The sequence below is a fragment of the Palaemon carinicauda genome, chromosome 5 (genome assembly GCF_036898095.1).
Source record: "Palaemon carinicauda isolate YSFRI2023 chromosome 5, ASM3689809v2, whole genome shotgun sequence".
NCBI lineage: Eukaryota > Metazoa > Arthropoda > Malacostraca > Decapoda > Palaemonidae > Palaemon > Palaemon carinicauda.
In genome coordinates this window covers 97,231,564-97,248,164 of record NC_090729.1, presented here as the reverse complement: position 1 = coordinate 97,248,164, position 16,601 = coordinate 97,231,564, and the positions used below count along the sequence as shown (strand labels likewise).

The window sequence follows — 16,601 nt, the reverse complement described above, 5'->3', positions numbered from 1 at the left end:
ATATATATATATATATATTTATATATACCAAATGTAATAGCAGGAGAAAGTAAAGAAAGCATTGAGAGGCATGAAGAGAGGCAAATAGTAGAAGATGGCCTAACTATTGATTTAGTAATGGATGAACGAGATTTTATAGTATATTAGTAAAACTGGCTGAACTGCAAGAATGCTCTATACCTACAGCTTGGAAAAACTTCATTATTATACAAGTTCACAAAAAGGGAGACACAAAAGACCTGAAAAATTACCACCCAATAAGTTTACTCTCTGTAATATATAAAATAATTACAAACATTATATTAGGCCAAACAGAAAGACAACTAAATTTTAATAAACCAAAAGACCAGGCAGGATTTAGAAGTCGGTATTCAACAACTGACCATATCCATGTAATCAACCAGCTAACGGAAAAATCAACAGAGTATGACAAACCACTAAGTATGGCATTTATAGACTATGAGAAAGCTTTTGATTCTTTCAAAAACATCAACAGTAATGAAAGCCCTTAAAAGCAAGGAATAGAAGAATCTTATGTTAAAACACGGAGACCCCATCACTCCTGAATTTTTTCACAGGATGTCTAGAGGAAGTTTTTTAAGAATTTAAATAGGAAAAATGTAGGAATTAATATTAATGGGGATTTTCCTAACTGGATATTTGCAGATGACATAGTCGTGTTTAGTGAATCATGGGAGGAATTACAAAAGATGAATGAAGATTTGAATAGAGAAAGCAGAAATGTTTGACTGAAAATGAATGTGTGTAAAACTAAGACAAGAAATAAAGATTTACGGATGAATATACATACTTAGGAGAGACAGTAAGTCTTTCCCCAGGACATGAGACCGAAAATAAATGAAGGATAAGCAGGGGATGTAGAGCTATTGGGAAACAAAATGAAATTATGAAAAGCCAAATACCACTTTCTTTAAAATGAAAAGTATTTAAAGAGATGATCCTACCAGTATTAACTAATGCATCAGAAACTTGGAACATTACTAAAGCCTTAGAACATAGGCTATTTACAACACAGAGACCTATGGAAACAATAATGATGGAAATAACACTAAGAGGCAAGAAAAGAGCAACATGGATACAAAAGCACTATAATAGAGGATATTCTAACAACTTGTAAGAAAAAGTAATGGACATGGCCAGGACATATAATGAGAATAACAGAAAATATATGGACATTAAGAATAACAGAACGTGTCTCTAGAGATTGTAAAAGAAGCAGAGTAAGGAAGAGAAGATGATGTATCAACGAAATAAGGAAGTTTGCAGGCGTTAACGAAAGTGGAAGGGCATGTCTGAGGCCTTTGTTCTGCAGTGGACTAGTAATGGCTGCTGCTGCTGATGATGATGATTATACAGTATATATAGTATATTATACATATACATTATATGCATATATATATATATATATATATATGCATATAGTGTATATGTATAATATACTATATATACTGTATCCTTCTTTGTTCTGCAGTGGACTAGTAATGACTGCTGCTGCTGATAATGATGATTATACAGTATATATAGTATATTATACATATACACTATATGCATATATATATATATATATATATATATATATATATATATATATAACCCAGCCACTGAGGGGGTCAAGCCAGCCTCAACTTGGTGCCAGTCCCAAGCCCGGGTAAATGGGGAGGGTTGGCAGCAGGAAAGGCATCCGGCCATGAAAAACTAACCAAAACAACAATGGGCAGTGAGTATAATCAGAATGAAATTAATGCTAGGGTGTTCCCCTTAAGCGACACGTTGGGACCTCGCCTGATCCCTCCGAAAAATGGCAAGGGCTACCCAGTCATGGGCGGGGTGGGTTAAAGAGGCAAGCTCAGAGGAAAATATCTGAACAGAGGATGAGAGTAGCAATTCTGAATGTGGGGACAATGACTGGAAAAGGGCGAGAGCTGATTCACCTCATGGAGAGAAGGAAGATTGGAGTGCTGTGTGTGCAGAAGACCAGGTGGAAGGGAAATAATACAAGAGAACTAGGCGAAGTTTGTAAATTATATTACAGTGGAGCAAATATGGAAGGAAGGAATGGAGAAGGAATAATATTATCGAAAGAGTTGAAGGAAAATTTGATTGGGTTGAATAGGAAAAATGACAGAGTTATGAGTTCAAAACTAGGACTGGGGGCAACAATAGTCAATGTGGTGTGTGCCTATGCCCCGCAAACTGGATGTACAGAGAAGAAGAATGCATTCTAGGAGGAGATGGACTAGGAGCTTGGAATAATTCTTGCAAGGGAATGGGTAATTATAGGAGGAGATATGAACGGCCACTTGGGAATTAGTAGGGAAGGGATAGAGAGAGAGTGCATGGAGGTTGGGGTGTGGGTGAGAGAAATGATGGGGGAGATAGAGTAATTGATTTTGCATTGGCTTTTGACCTAACAATGATCAACACCTTTGAAAAGAAGATTAACAGACTGATTACTTACAGTAGTGGTGGCAGGGAGAGCCAGATAGAATTGCCGCTGTGTAAAAGAGACCATCTGAAGGAAGTTAGAAATTGCAAGGTGATAAATGGGGAGAGTGTAGCAGCGCAACACAGGTTAGTGGTAATTGATTGCAGACTAAGGAATTGTAGAAGTAAAAAGACGAGAATAGACCCAAAGATTAAGTGGTGGAAATTGAAAGAGGAAGAACTGAGAGTCTTGTTTAAGTAAAGAGAGCTGGAAGCAGTAAGGTTACATGAGGATGTACAAGAATGGTGGACCGAGAATAGTAAAGTGATTCTAAGGATAGGTGACGAAGTACTTGGAAAGTCATCAGGAAGAAGACCCCCAAATGATAAAGAATCGTGTTGGTGGAATGATGAGGTGCAAGAATGGGTAAAAACCAAGAAAGAAGGCAAGAAGAAGGCAGATCTATCAGGACAAGGGCAGGATAAAGAAAACTATAAACAAGCAAAGAAAGAAGCAAGAAGAGCAGTAGAAATGCAAAGGCAGAGACATTTAATGAAGTCTATAAAGAGATGGAAACACCAGGAGAGAAGAAAATATTACAAATTGCTAAGCCCCGAGATGCTGCATCTAAAGACCTGACACAGATAAGGCAAATAAAAGATAGCAATGGTATAGTTCTAGCAGAAGAAAATGAAATTAAAAGAAGGTGGGAAACTTATTTTGAAGGACTATTGAATGAGGAGAACCCAAGAACAGTATTTGAAGATGGACTCCCAAACGAGACAGTTACCATAGGAGTGACTAGAATAGAAGTAGAACAAGCTGTAAATAAGATGAAAAATAGTAAAGCTGCAGGACCGGATAATATACCAGTAGAGGTATGGAAGAGTCTTCGAGAGGAAGGCATAGATATCTTGTGGGACCTGACGCAGAAGATCTTCAATCAGGAGAAGATGCCAGAAGAATGGAGAAGAAGCCTAATCATTCCCATCAATAAGGGGAAGGGAGACATCCAGGAATATGGCAACTACAGAGGCATAAAGCTGATAAGCCATACTATGAAAATATGGGAGAAGATCATTGAGAAGAGACTCAGAGATGAAACAACAATTGGTGAGGAACAATTTGGATTCATGCCTGGAAGAGGGACTGTAGAAGGAATACTTGCTTTGAGACAGACAATAGAAAAACTTAAGGAGAAACAGAAAGGATTACATATGGTCTTTATTGACATGGAGAAGGCATGTGATTGAGTACCACGTCAGGAGCTGTGGAGATGTATGAGAGAAAAGGGAGTCCCTGAGAAATACGTAAGAATCACCCAAGATATGTATGAAAGGGCAAAAGCAAATGTTAAGAGCAGCATAGGCCTAACAGAAAGTTTCCCAGTAAATGTGGGACTACATCAGGGGTCTGCATTGAGCCCTTACCTATTTGATCTGGTCATGGATGTAGTAACACGAGGTATTAAAGATCAGTCTCCTTGGTGTATGCTTTTTGCTGATGATGTTATACTGTGTAGCACTATGCGAGAGGTAGTAGAAGAGAAACTGGAGGAGTGGAGAAGAGAAATGGAAAATAGAAGATTGAAGATCAGCAGGAAAAAGACAGAGTATTTGAGATTGAAAAATGGCGAGAATGGGGAAGTTAGTTTACAAGGAGAGAGATTGAAAAGAGTTAAACATTTCAGGTACATAGGATCACCAGTTACAGAGGATGGTGACCTGGGGGCAGAAATGAACCACAGAATACAAGCAGGATGGAAGAACTGGAAAAAAGTGTGTGGAGTTCTATGCGACAGGAAAATAGGGGTTAAGTTGAAAGCTAAAGTACACAGGACAGTTGTGAGACCGGCAATGATGTATGGAGCGGAGACGTGGGCAATAAAGAAGACAGAAGAAAGGAAGATGGATGTGGCAGAGATGAGAATGTTGAGATGGATGTGTGGGGTGACAAGAAGAGATAAGATACGGAATGAGGTATTTAGGGGTACCACTGGAGTTGGATTACTATCAGATAAGATCCAAGAAAGTAGACTGAGGTGGTACGGTCATGTAATGAGAGGAGACGAACAGTATATTGGGAGGAGAGTGATGGAAATGGAGGTACAGGGAACGAGAAGGAGAGGGAGACCAAAGTGAAGGTGGGTGGACTGTATCAAGGATGACCTTCGATCAAAGGGATTAACCGGTGATGAGGTGTGGGATAGAGGTAGATGGACAAAGCTGACCAGAAACATCGACCCCACATAGAAGTGGTAGACAAAAAGATATATATATATATATATATATATAATATATATATATATATATATATATATATATATATATATATATATATATATATATATATATATATATATATATATATATATATATATATATATATATATATATATATATATATATATGTATATAAATTTATATATATATATATATATATATATATATATATATATATATATCTATATATATATATATATATATATATATATATATATATATATATATATACACATATATATTTATAGACATACATACATATATACATATATAACCAGCTATTTCTAGTCCACTGCAGGCCAAATGCATCAGATATGTTCTTGGTCATGTCTAGAGTTTGGCCATTATCACCCAATGTTTACCATTGTGGATTGGTGATGGTGGGAGACTTTTGTCTGATGGCTTACAGCAAACTAACCAAGTATGAGTGGCCCTGCTAGTACAGTACAGCTTTGCTAATCATGGTGACGCACAAACTATTTCATTACATTAAGGTATCGCCACTCAAAAAGGGTTATATATACGTGTGTACATATATATATATATATATATATATATATATATATATATATATATATATATATATATATATACATATGCTGTGTGTGTATATATATATATATATATATATATATATATATAAATATATACTGTATATATAAATATACTTACATGTATATATGGTATATGTACTGTATATAGAGAAATATTTAGCTAGAATGTATATATATATATATATATATATATATATATATATAAATACAAATGTATATATTCATAAATGAATAACAATATATAGATGTATATTTATTCTGTGTAACATATCAAAATAGAAACTAGGTAAATCTTGAAGCGGTGTGCATATATTTTGCGATAAACTGTGTAAGCGATGTTTATATACGTTGATCACCATGCTAGTCATCACCCATCTCTCCCAACCCAAAATGGCAGCGGTCTTCATGTATGGGCTACTATTGGACAATGAGGTTCTCGCGGCATCCAGTGGTAGGATATCTATTCACTGTTAAACATTGTAAACGTTTAGTGATGTTCTAGTTATTTTTTATCTTATTTTTTCACTTGTGGTAAAAAAAATATTTATACACTCATTGATAAAAAATTTAATAGTGTATTTAAAGTATTTTACTATATACAAATCATTAAAAGATGGCATTCAATTTCGTCAGCTCAGACCGACTAATTTAAGGGTGCCGCCCGGTATGCCAATATATGGGGGTATAGGATGAAAAACACATAATCCTGGAAAAAATCAGTGAGCTTCGTATCTCAATGGAGAATGCGTATACAAAATATCTTGTCATAATTACTGTTACTTTCATAGTTACAGGGTAATTAGTAAAAGAAACTCAATAAACCAAAAACATTGTTTACTAGAAGAAAATGCAGGATTTTTTCCGTTATTGTAAATTCTTATAATTATTACATTTTGTTATGAAACAAATTGTGAGCAATGGCATCTGTATAGATTCTATGAGTCACAAGACGAAGTATTACACTGTAATTACACCCTTCGGCCTTCAGTCGTAGCACAAATCTTATAAAGTACACGTTTGAATTTGTCCTGTGACACTCACTCGTTTTTACGTCCGTTTTTCTCGGGTTCGGCAAGAATTTCATCATGCCAAAGAGAAAAAGACAATTTCAACATCTATCTAACATAAGGAAGAAGAAAATTCGCTCTCATAAGAGTTCAGAAGTGGGTAATACCAGTGCTAGTAGCAGCATTAGTGACAGAGAGAGATGATGGAGTGACCCTCTCGTCTAAAGAAGCAAGATATTGAGCAAAGGGATCTTAATTTATTATCAAATTATGATAGATAACTTTGTTTTGGTTTATTAATATCCATAAAGGAGCCAAAAATTCATAATAATCATGATTTATTTATATTGTCTTTGTAAAAATACAAAGAAAAACTCTGAACGCCTATATATCAAAATTATACTTATTGACATTCAAATTCTATCTTCTTCCTTAGTCTTGAAGATATAGCATTGAAATTTGGTATATAACTTAGAAAAACATTATAAAACAATCAAATGTTGCCCTTTTTCCAATTTTTTTTTTTTCATATAATTTTTTATAAATCTTTTCTATGATTTTTATAGTTTCTTTTGTACCATAATGAAAAATTTCATATCTAGCAAAAAAAATTACTTTAAGAAAAAAAAAAAATTCTGCATTTGATTGGTAGTCTAAACCAGGTCTATATAGGGTAGTTATCCCAGGTCATAATATTAATTATTAAGGGAGGAGATATATTTTGAAAAATACTCATTTTCAGAATAAATCACCCTGGCGTCGCAAAATCGAAGGTCAGAGGCAAAAATCCTCTGCAGTTTCGCGAGATCCTAGGTCACCTTATTAGTGGTATGAATATCAAAGTTCTGTCCTTAAAAAATGGCATTAGCCTACCGGCCCACTTAAGCAGATATTATCACATTCTAGAAAATCATGACTTTTAAAAGAATAACTGTGCTTCAATAAAGCATTTTTACTTTTGTTTTTAATTTCGTGTGTATTTCAACCATCAACTACAAGACCTTTTTTACTCTACAGTATTATTGAGCATTGTTATATATAAAAAAGTGTTTTTAAAGTATACAAAGCATAGTGTAGTGATAACTTTTGTTTTATGAGTCATGGTATGACTTTTGTTACATGAGTTGTCTTACCTTACACTGAAGCTGTGTTTAATAATGAACAATTACCTCTAGAAAGTAGTATGAACTAATATGCCATGATAGAAAGTACATGAAAAGTATGTAGTGCAATACAATGGGTTACCTAGTGTGTTGGTAAACTGCAGGTAGGCAATTGTCAGTGAGTTGGTATATTGAGTTGACCCACCCTAGAGCAGCAAGCACTCACAGATTCTTGCTTTTTGCACCTATCTGTTACTTTACAACCGGCCCCTCTTCCGTGTGAGTGAGTGGTGCTGAGGTGTGGACGTGTTTTGCTTGGAGCTACGTTCAACACTCGCCCTGAATAGTGTTTTAGCTTTTGTTTCTCGCTTAGAATATAATTGAGAAGATATTAGTTAGTTTTATGGAGAAACCAAAGTGAGAGGAAACAGTACACCATGTCTGCCCCCTTGTCTGCCCCAAACTTGGTCTGCCTCATATGTGAAAACACGGAGGGAGACCGGAAAAAATGGATAGTATGTGAATGCAAGAGATTCTATCATAAGAAATGTGTGTATATAGTGACAGCCATCACTGATAATGAAAAAAGGAACCTAGATTGGTTATGCCCACAATGCGTAGTAGAAGCCAGAAGAATCAAGTTATATAAATGAAAATTGAAGGAAAAATTGAGTATAAGAGAATATGCTCTGAGTGAACAAGACCCGAGAATTGCTGAATTGGAAAACAAAGTTAAGGACCTTAGCACACACGCAGCAAATTCCACCCTGACTGCTGACATCACTGAGAAAGTTGATAATCTTACTATGAATATGGAATCAATTAAGGCAACACTTCAATCACTGATGGATCCAAAACCGTAGAAAATAACATGCTGGCAAAGTCAAGGAAGAAAAATCTGTTGGTAATTAAATAAACAAATACAACTAAAATTACTGAAAGAAATTACGAGGTCGACCGGCACTTAAGAGGGCCAGCCAGATTGCCAATATATGGGGTATAGGAAGAAAAACACAAAATCCTGAAAAAATTCACTTAGCTTCATATGGCAATGGAGAATGTGTATACAAAATATTTTGTCCAAATTCCTCTTACTTTCATAGTTACAGGTCAATTAGTAAAAGTAACCCAATAAACCATACACATTGTTCCCTACAAGAAAATGCAGTATTTCTTCTGTTATCGTAAATTTTGACAATCATTACATTTTAATGTAAAAGAAATTGTGAACAATGGCATCTGAATAGCTTCCAAAGTCACAAACTATGTATTACACAGTAAATTAAAATTACACCCTTAGCCCTTCAATCTTACCACAAACCTCAGAGAGTACATGCCTTAGTTTGATCACTGACATTCACTCATTTTTACCTTAGTTTTTCTCGTTTTTGGCAAGAATCTTACCATTTCAAAGAAGAAAAGACAATTTCAACATCTTGCTAACATAAGGAGGAAGAAAATTCGCTCTATTAAGAGTTCAGATGAGGGTTATATCAGTAGTGCACAGAGAGAGAGAGAGAGAGAGAGAGAGAGAGAGAGAGAGAGAGAGAGAGAGAGAGAGAGAGAGAGAGAGAGAGAGAGAAAGAATTGTGTGGATGGAGAAGCGATGGCCTTGCCTGACACGACCAAAAGAAGCAAAATATTGAGCAAAAGGATCTTCGTTTATGATTAAATTATGATAACTTTGTTTTCGTTTATCAATATCCAAAAAAGAACATAAAATTCATAATAATCAGAATTTATTAATACTGTCTTTGTAAAAATACAAAGAAAAACTTTGAACGCACTCTGGTATTCACTATTTTTTACGTTTGATTTCTCGTCTTCGGCAAGAATTTTATCATTTCAAAGAGAAGACAATTTCAACATCTTGCTAACATAAGGAAGAAAATTTGCTCTATTAAGAGTTGAGAAGAGGGTAATATCGGTAGTGCAGAGAGAGAGAGAGAGAGAGAGAGAGAGAGAGAGAGAGAGAGAGAGAGAGAGAGAGAGAGAGAGAGAGAGAGAGAGAGAGAGAGAGCTATGGATAGAAGAGAGGCTGCCTTCCTCACAGGAAAAAGAAGAAGCAAGATATTGAGCAAAAGGATCTTGATCTAATATTAAATTGTGATAAATAACTTAGTTTTCTTTTATTAATACCCCCCCCCAAAAAAAAAAGAACACGGAATTCATATTAATCATGATTTATTATTATTGTCTTTGCAAAATACAAAGAAAACTTTGAATGCTCGTATCTCAAAACTATACTCATTGCCTTCAAATTCAACAGTCTCCCTTAGTTTTAAAGATATAGAATTGAAATTTGTTATATAATTAAGAAATAAATTATAAAACAATGGAATGAAGCCCTTTTCTCCAATTTTTGTTTCAAAAGTTTTTCCCCAGTTTTTAGGGTTTATTTTTTACCATAATGAAAAAATTTATTTCTGGTAGAACAATTACCTTTTAGAAAAAAAAACTCTTCATATTTTTGGAGGTCGATATCAGCTCAATATAGGGTAGTAATCCCAGATCTTAGCATCAAGGGGGGAGATAGAATTTGAAAAACACTAATTATTAGGATAAATCGCCCTGGCGTCACGAAACCGAAGGTCAGAGGCCAAAATCCTTTGCAGTTTGGAGATGTCCTAAGTCACCTTATTAAGTGGTAAGAATGTCAAAGTCCTGTCATTGAAAATCGGCATTAGCTGGCCAGCCCCCTCAAAGACATTCCTATTCTTTACACGAGGTTAACTTCCAAGGGAAATGTTGTAAACTTTGCTAACAAAATGATCAGATAAGAGACTGCAAACAAAATTCAGACATTGGCTGCCGACACTAAAACGAGAAAAATCAGAAAATTAAAACCAAAAAATAATGATATGCAATGTGTTCACTGATGAAGATGAAGTAGTAAATGCCCTGATTCAAAGAAATAATTACCTAGACCAAATCAAAAATATAGAAGAGGAGATAAGTGTAGCCCTGAAGAAAAATATTACAGGTGGGACTACCCACTATGTTCTGAAATGTGATCCTGAGGTTCGGAGGGCTATCCATGATGATGGGGACAAAGTTTTGTTACGATGGGGTACTTATAACATACGTGATAGGTACCACGTGATCACCTGCTACCACTGATAGAGGTATGGACATCTTGAAAAAGATTACAAGTCTAAGAATGATATAGTGTGCGGGAAATAATTCAGGAAAACATTCCACCAAGGAGTGTAATTTGCAAATGTTAAAGTGTATTAACTGCACAAAGTTAAACAAACCAAATGGCCACATATTAAATTCTAGAGATTGCCAAGCTTATGACTTGGAATCGAAAAGACTAGCAGAAAATACTGGTCATGGTTACTAAGGATGTCATAAACTGTGGCTATGTAAATAAACAATCTGTGGGTAATAAAACTATTCAAATTCGAGAATTGATAAATGGGAAATATTTGGACATACTAGCATTATTTGAAACATGGTTAAATAACTTTGACAAGGCTAAGATTACTGAAATGACAGCCCCCCCCCCACCCCCCACACATACCGAGAGACGGTAGGTCTGATGGGGGTGTCGGACTCTTTATTCATAAATGTTACTCAAATCTCAAAATGTTAAAAAGAACTAGTGTAAGAAGCTTTGAATATATAGAAATGGAACAGAAAAATGTCTTTTGTAACAGTCTACAAACCTCCCAGAACAAATACTGGAATCTTCTTTGAAGAATTCAGTGCATTCATTGAGATGATGATCATGGAGAAAAATTAATAATTCATTTGAGGAGACTTCAATTTTTGGATGGATGACGCATCAAATTCAGATGCTTAGGCATTTAGTGAGTTATTAGAAGCATATCAATCAGTGAAAAATTTCGACTGTACAACTACTTTAACTGGGCATATGTTGGGCCTAGTTTATTGATGGAATGAATAACACTGTATCTGATGTGAATGTTGAAGAGAAAAGTACTATCTTCCTAGTGCACAAACTTATTACGTTTAGTCTAACTCTACAGAAAAATGCAGTAGTAAAGAAAATAAATTTTACACATAAATAAAATTTTTCTCCTACCGTATTTATTAAAGAAGTTACAAAGAAAAAAAATTGATGCTATCAACACTCCCTGTGATCATGATAACCAACGTTTGTTGGGAGCTATGTGTGTTAAATGTCTTATGACCACTTATAAAAAAGTGAGTAAAAGTGATTATGATATGTGCCTATTAATGGAAAAGACTATAAATGTTAAAGACCAATCTCCTTGGTTTGATGGAGAGACTTTAGTGAAAAAGAGGGAAAAAAAGACAAAGAAAGTAGAATTGGTTAAAAAGTGAAAATACATGGGTAGAATGCAAAACTACTGTGTCAATACAACTACAGTACCTAATAAGAAGGAAAAAAAGTGAATGCTATGAGAGAAATATCTGCGAGGCAGCAACAGACATAAATAAGTTATATCATCTCCTAAATGGTATGGTGGGAAATGAAAACGAAAAAAAAGCGACCTGAAGGATACAGTGCCCAGGAACTAGCAAATAATATTCTAGTATTCTTAGAAAATAAAATTGAAAATATAACCAGGTCATTTGTAAATATTCAACATCAGATTAACCTGTCTCTCTATGCTCAAATAAATAATATAGTAAAAACTGCTGGTTATCATGTAAGAAATATTGCATACATAAAAAAAGTACCAGTAGGAAAATTCTGCAAAAAATAAAAAAAATAAAACTTGTGATAAACAGTGTTATTACCAAGATCGACTACTGCAACTCCATCTAATACAATTTACCAAAAGTACAACTTAAAAAATTACAAAACATTATAAACAGAGGAGCAAGACGAATAAAAGGTGTCCCTCCTAGAGATACGATCACCCCTAAACTAATTGATTTACACTGGCTGCCGATTAAAGCGAGAATTGAATTTAAAATAATTACAATAACACACCAAGTTATCAGAACCGGTCGTCCAAAATACTTGAGAGAATTGCTATATATTGCACAGCCAACAAATCGTGTTGACACGAGAGTAGTTACAGATGGTTTCAAACTATTGGAACCCAGATATACTTCTACTGTAGGCTACAGACCCTTTAAATATGCGGCCCTGAGACTATACAATAAGCTCTCATGTGACATTCGAATGATTAAAGACATTAAGGCTTTCAAGAGGAAACTGAAGACTTTCTTATTCTGTGAGTCTTTTGACAGTGACGGTTTAACAGTAAGTGAACAATACATGATATGAAATACTGAATAGTTTTAAAGAACAAAATAAAACGACAGTGGAGGTCCTGTAGAGAGTAGGGTTCCCCTGCTGTATGGAACCAGAAAAGCAGCCGTCAAAGTATGTGAGTAAGAATAACGAGGGCTGACTATATAAAGGATCATTGCTGACTTGGTCGACAGCCATACTCATGATCTTTCACATGAAGGGTACTATGAGGGAAATACACTTCATCTCGTTCTTCAAATGATAGTATTACCCTTGACATGATACACCAGGGAAATGCAAACAATGAGCTTCAGAAAGAATTCTGGTGCACACTCCACACAGTAATTGCTAAGAAAACCAGGAGGAGGAATATTAATGTGTAGTAATATGCAAACAATCTGGAGAAAACTTTTATAGGTTGAATCAGTACCAGGTGACTGAAGGAACTGTGGAAAGACCGAGAATTGCGTGTCAGCTACCATCACTACTAGAATTCTCCTTCCTTTACTAAGTGCATGTGTTTATTGATGGGAAATAGTGGAATAATTTAAAAATTCTAAATCTTAAGGGTAAAGGTTGATTAAACTGAGCTTCTCGAGAAGAAGGAATAGAAACATCAGGAGATGTTCATAGAAATAAATGAATTATGCAATACTTTAGCAGTACGTTGTAACAACCAACCAAATAAAACAGTAAAAAGTATGGTACCCATCATCAATTTTTAGTCAAAGGAGGGCCCCTTCAAGGGCTGTATGTAGAGAAACTGTCTTTTAGGTATAATCGCATTCATTGTTTCACAAGATATTTTCAGATAAATTGTAAATTTTTGTATAATGGTGCAATATTCATAGTTTTAAAACTACAACCTCCTTGTTAACAAACAGTTCACATGAAGGTTGTCTACCCTTATAATACTGCACAAAAATGTCTAGATTTAATAGGAGTTGTACCGTATAATGGCATTGCAAAAAAATATACTTGTAAATAATATCTACTTTTCTTTACACTAGAAATAATGAAAGCATAAAACAGAATGAAAATCAAACCTCACTTTTCAACAAATCCCTGTCGAAGTGAAGAAATTCGGTCTTGTAGACCTTCTATACTGGGGTCAATAACGTCAAAAGACCCTTCCTCATTTAGGCGTTGATGTCTTTCTGTTTTAGACGTAGTAGGTATTGCTTGTGAGTCAACCAATTCATTCTGTTGCAATACTGATGGTTCTGCACCACATAACAGGGAAGGAGTGCTCTCTGATAAAGCGCATGCACCAAGGACACGAGGAGATGCAGATGTTTCAGACAAATTTGTTGAGCTTCCTCCAGTCTGAGATATTATAGAAACAGCAGATGTAGATGGTTGGTCTTCAGTCAACAATGGCCCAGAAGGATCAGCTTCTGCTGTCTCATTACTAACAACATCTCTTTCACTTGTACTGTCTGATACAGAATCAGAACGATTCCGAGAGGTTTCTAATTCAGAGGCACCAGGTTGGCCAGGAGCTCGAGAACTGGGATCGTTCAACATTCGAGATAAAACATCGGTCATCCTCTGCATCAATGTTGCATGTAGAGTTGGCCTTGCTTGTCCAACATCTGTGAAGGAAAAAAAATATTTTGCACAAACTAATAACTTTTAATCATAAAAAATCTAAAAATAATAAGCAAAATAAAATACCCTTTTCTACAACAGAAACAAGTATTTGATTTAGGCTAATTAATCATAGACTGCCTTATCTAGCTAGCTGCAGCTATCACATTAACACCATTCTGTTTTGGCCCTGCTATGGTATATCATACGCTTCCCTCTATTTTTGTGCAAAACATTTATAAAAATCAAGAGGCAAGGATGGGATGAGGTCAATTCATTTCAAGATTAACTGATTTGTCCAAAAATCATTGTGTAATAATGATAAAAAAAATTTCTTTCATCACAACCCAATACTCATAGATCGAATGAATGGCAACTTTTGTGAGTGGGCTAAGAGACTAAATACCCAAATGCAAAGTTATATTTTGCAGTATTAGTAAAAGAATGAAGATGAATAAGATCAGACGTAAACTTCCATATAAATTATGAAATTGGATGCATAATGTCTTGGTGCTTAAAGGCAAATACCACATAGGTCACCTCTTACACAAGATGATCAGAGAGATAATAAGATAATAAAAAAATTATGATGAAATGGGTGAAAATGGACTAAAAGATTCTTTATTTAATGATATGTAAAACAGAAACAATTGGCTTTAACAAGGAGGCATCCCATTGTCTGTGAGTTACAATTCACAAATATCATTTTGTAAAGTATTATAGAATGGTCTTTCCATGCTCCTACCATTATGATTGCCTGTCAGAGCCAGAGGGAGACCTTGAAATTTACTTTATAAAGTTCAAATGAAATCTTGTAAAAGTAGAATGGCATCATGATATTTCTGCCATTGTGATTGTTTGTTAAAGGCGGAGGAAAACCTTGAAACGTGCTTCCTAAAATTACCCAAATTAAGAGTCTTATAAATGAAAAGAAGTATCAATTTCACTAAAAAAAAAAAAAAAAAAAAAAAAAAAAAAAAAAGGGTTGATTTTACAGGACATTTCATATAAGAATAAGAAATGCATGAATAGTAAGGAATACATAAAAATAGTGTTTGGGCAATGAAATAAAAAAAAAAAAAGAATAGACCAGCATGTAACCAGATCTTCGATTGAGTTGAATTTACAGAAAAAATTAAATATTCATGTCAGAACATACCAGGAATATTGAAAACCCAAGGAAGGCTGCTCTATAAATAACACACACAAGGAATTTCTTTTTCTGAATATGATAAAAAGACAATGAAGTTCACAAATAGAAGAATAGACACTGACTGCAATAATGTTCATGTCACACCATTGAGTAGACATGGCAGCACTTGCCTTGTTAAAACTTAGCTGCTGAAGTCCTACACGGTATTGTATCAAAATTCCATCCAGCTACTGTGATCTTCAAAAGCCTCTCTCTGAATCTTTACTGTATAGCCTACAATATAAAGATGAATGAATGCAAGTCAATTTTAAACCTGTGAAAGTGAACCTCCTGCAGAAGCTTCTTTTACAGCTTAAAAGAACCCTCGAGTTAATTTATGAGAGAAATTAAGCACTTTAGGGTTTGGGGGATCTAAAGGAACCTCCTAACATACATGGACTTGGAACTGCCAGCACTAATGTTCTAGCAAAACTTCCCTTTCTTCCTTTGTCAGCTGGACTGTTGAATAATGGACAGGTGAAGTGGAAAGTCTTGGGGCATGAAACAGCAGTAACCTACTATTTTTTACCATTATGATACTTCCATTGAATGCTTACTCAGCATTCGACATCTTCAAAAGTTTTGGATATCAATAATTAATTTCCAAATTCTAACCTCCCAAGACTTAACCGGCTCCTTACTTGTATATATAATCCTTCATAAAAGTTTCTTGTTGATAGTGCCAGGTTCCATTTCCTCCAGTTCATCGGCAACCCTAAAAGCGTGATTGAAGAGAATAGTGGGAAGATGTTGTGCGTCTTTTCTTGCTGATGCTGTGGGCAACTAAAGTAGTCCTCGAGGTTTAATGGCCCCTCATGAATGGCAGGGGCAAGGGACAGTGACACTGCCCTATCAAGCAGGGCAATGCCCTAGAGACTGACCATTTATACATGTGATCAGCAGCCAAGACCCCTCTCCATCCAAGCTGGGAACATGGAGGGCCAGACAATGGCTGTTGATAATTCAGCAGATAGACCTATAGGCTCCCACAAAAACCCACCCCTTTCTTAGCTCACAAGGATGGTGAGGTTACAACGACCAGAGGAACAAACGAGTTTGAACGAGACTCAAACTCCAGTCTGGCAATCACCAGGCAAGGACATTACTAACACACCACAACAGCATATAAAGATACCACAGTAAAGGATGAACCTGATAATGACTTTTACTCACCACATAAAAAACAGAATTTTAATAGGAAGAGTTTTTATTTCCATACTCCCCTGATGT

At 35.2% G+C, this 16,601-nt stretch overlaps 1 protein-coding gene across 2 annotated transcripts in view; it reads right to left on the bottom strand.

Annotated features, from left to right (window-relative positions):
• LOC137641375 (DDB1- and CUL4-associated factor 6-like) overlaps positions 1-16,601 on the bottom strand; it is an 861,079-nt gene that overhangs the window by 367,258 nt on the left and 477,220 nt on the right. For both annotated transcript variants that reach the window (XM_068373879.1, XM_068373880.1), the window contains one exon: positions 13,641-14,184. In XM_068373879.1, the coding sequence (XP_068229980.1) occupies positions 13,641-14,184 (544 nt within the window). The remainder of the gene's footprint in view (positions 1-13,640; positions 14,185-16,601) is intronic.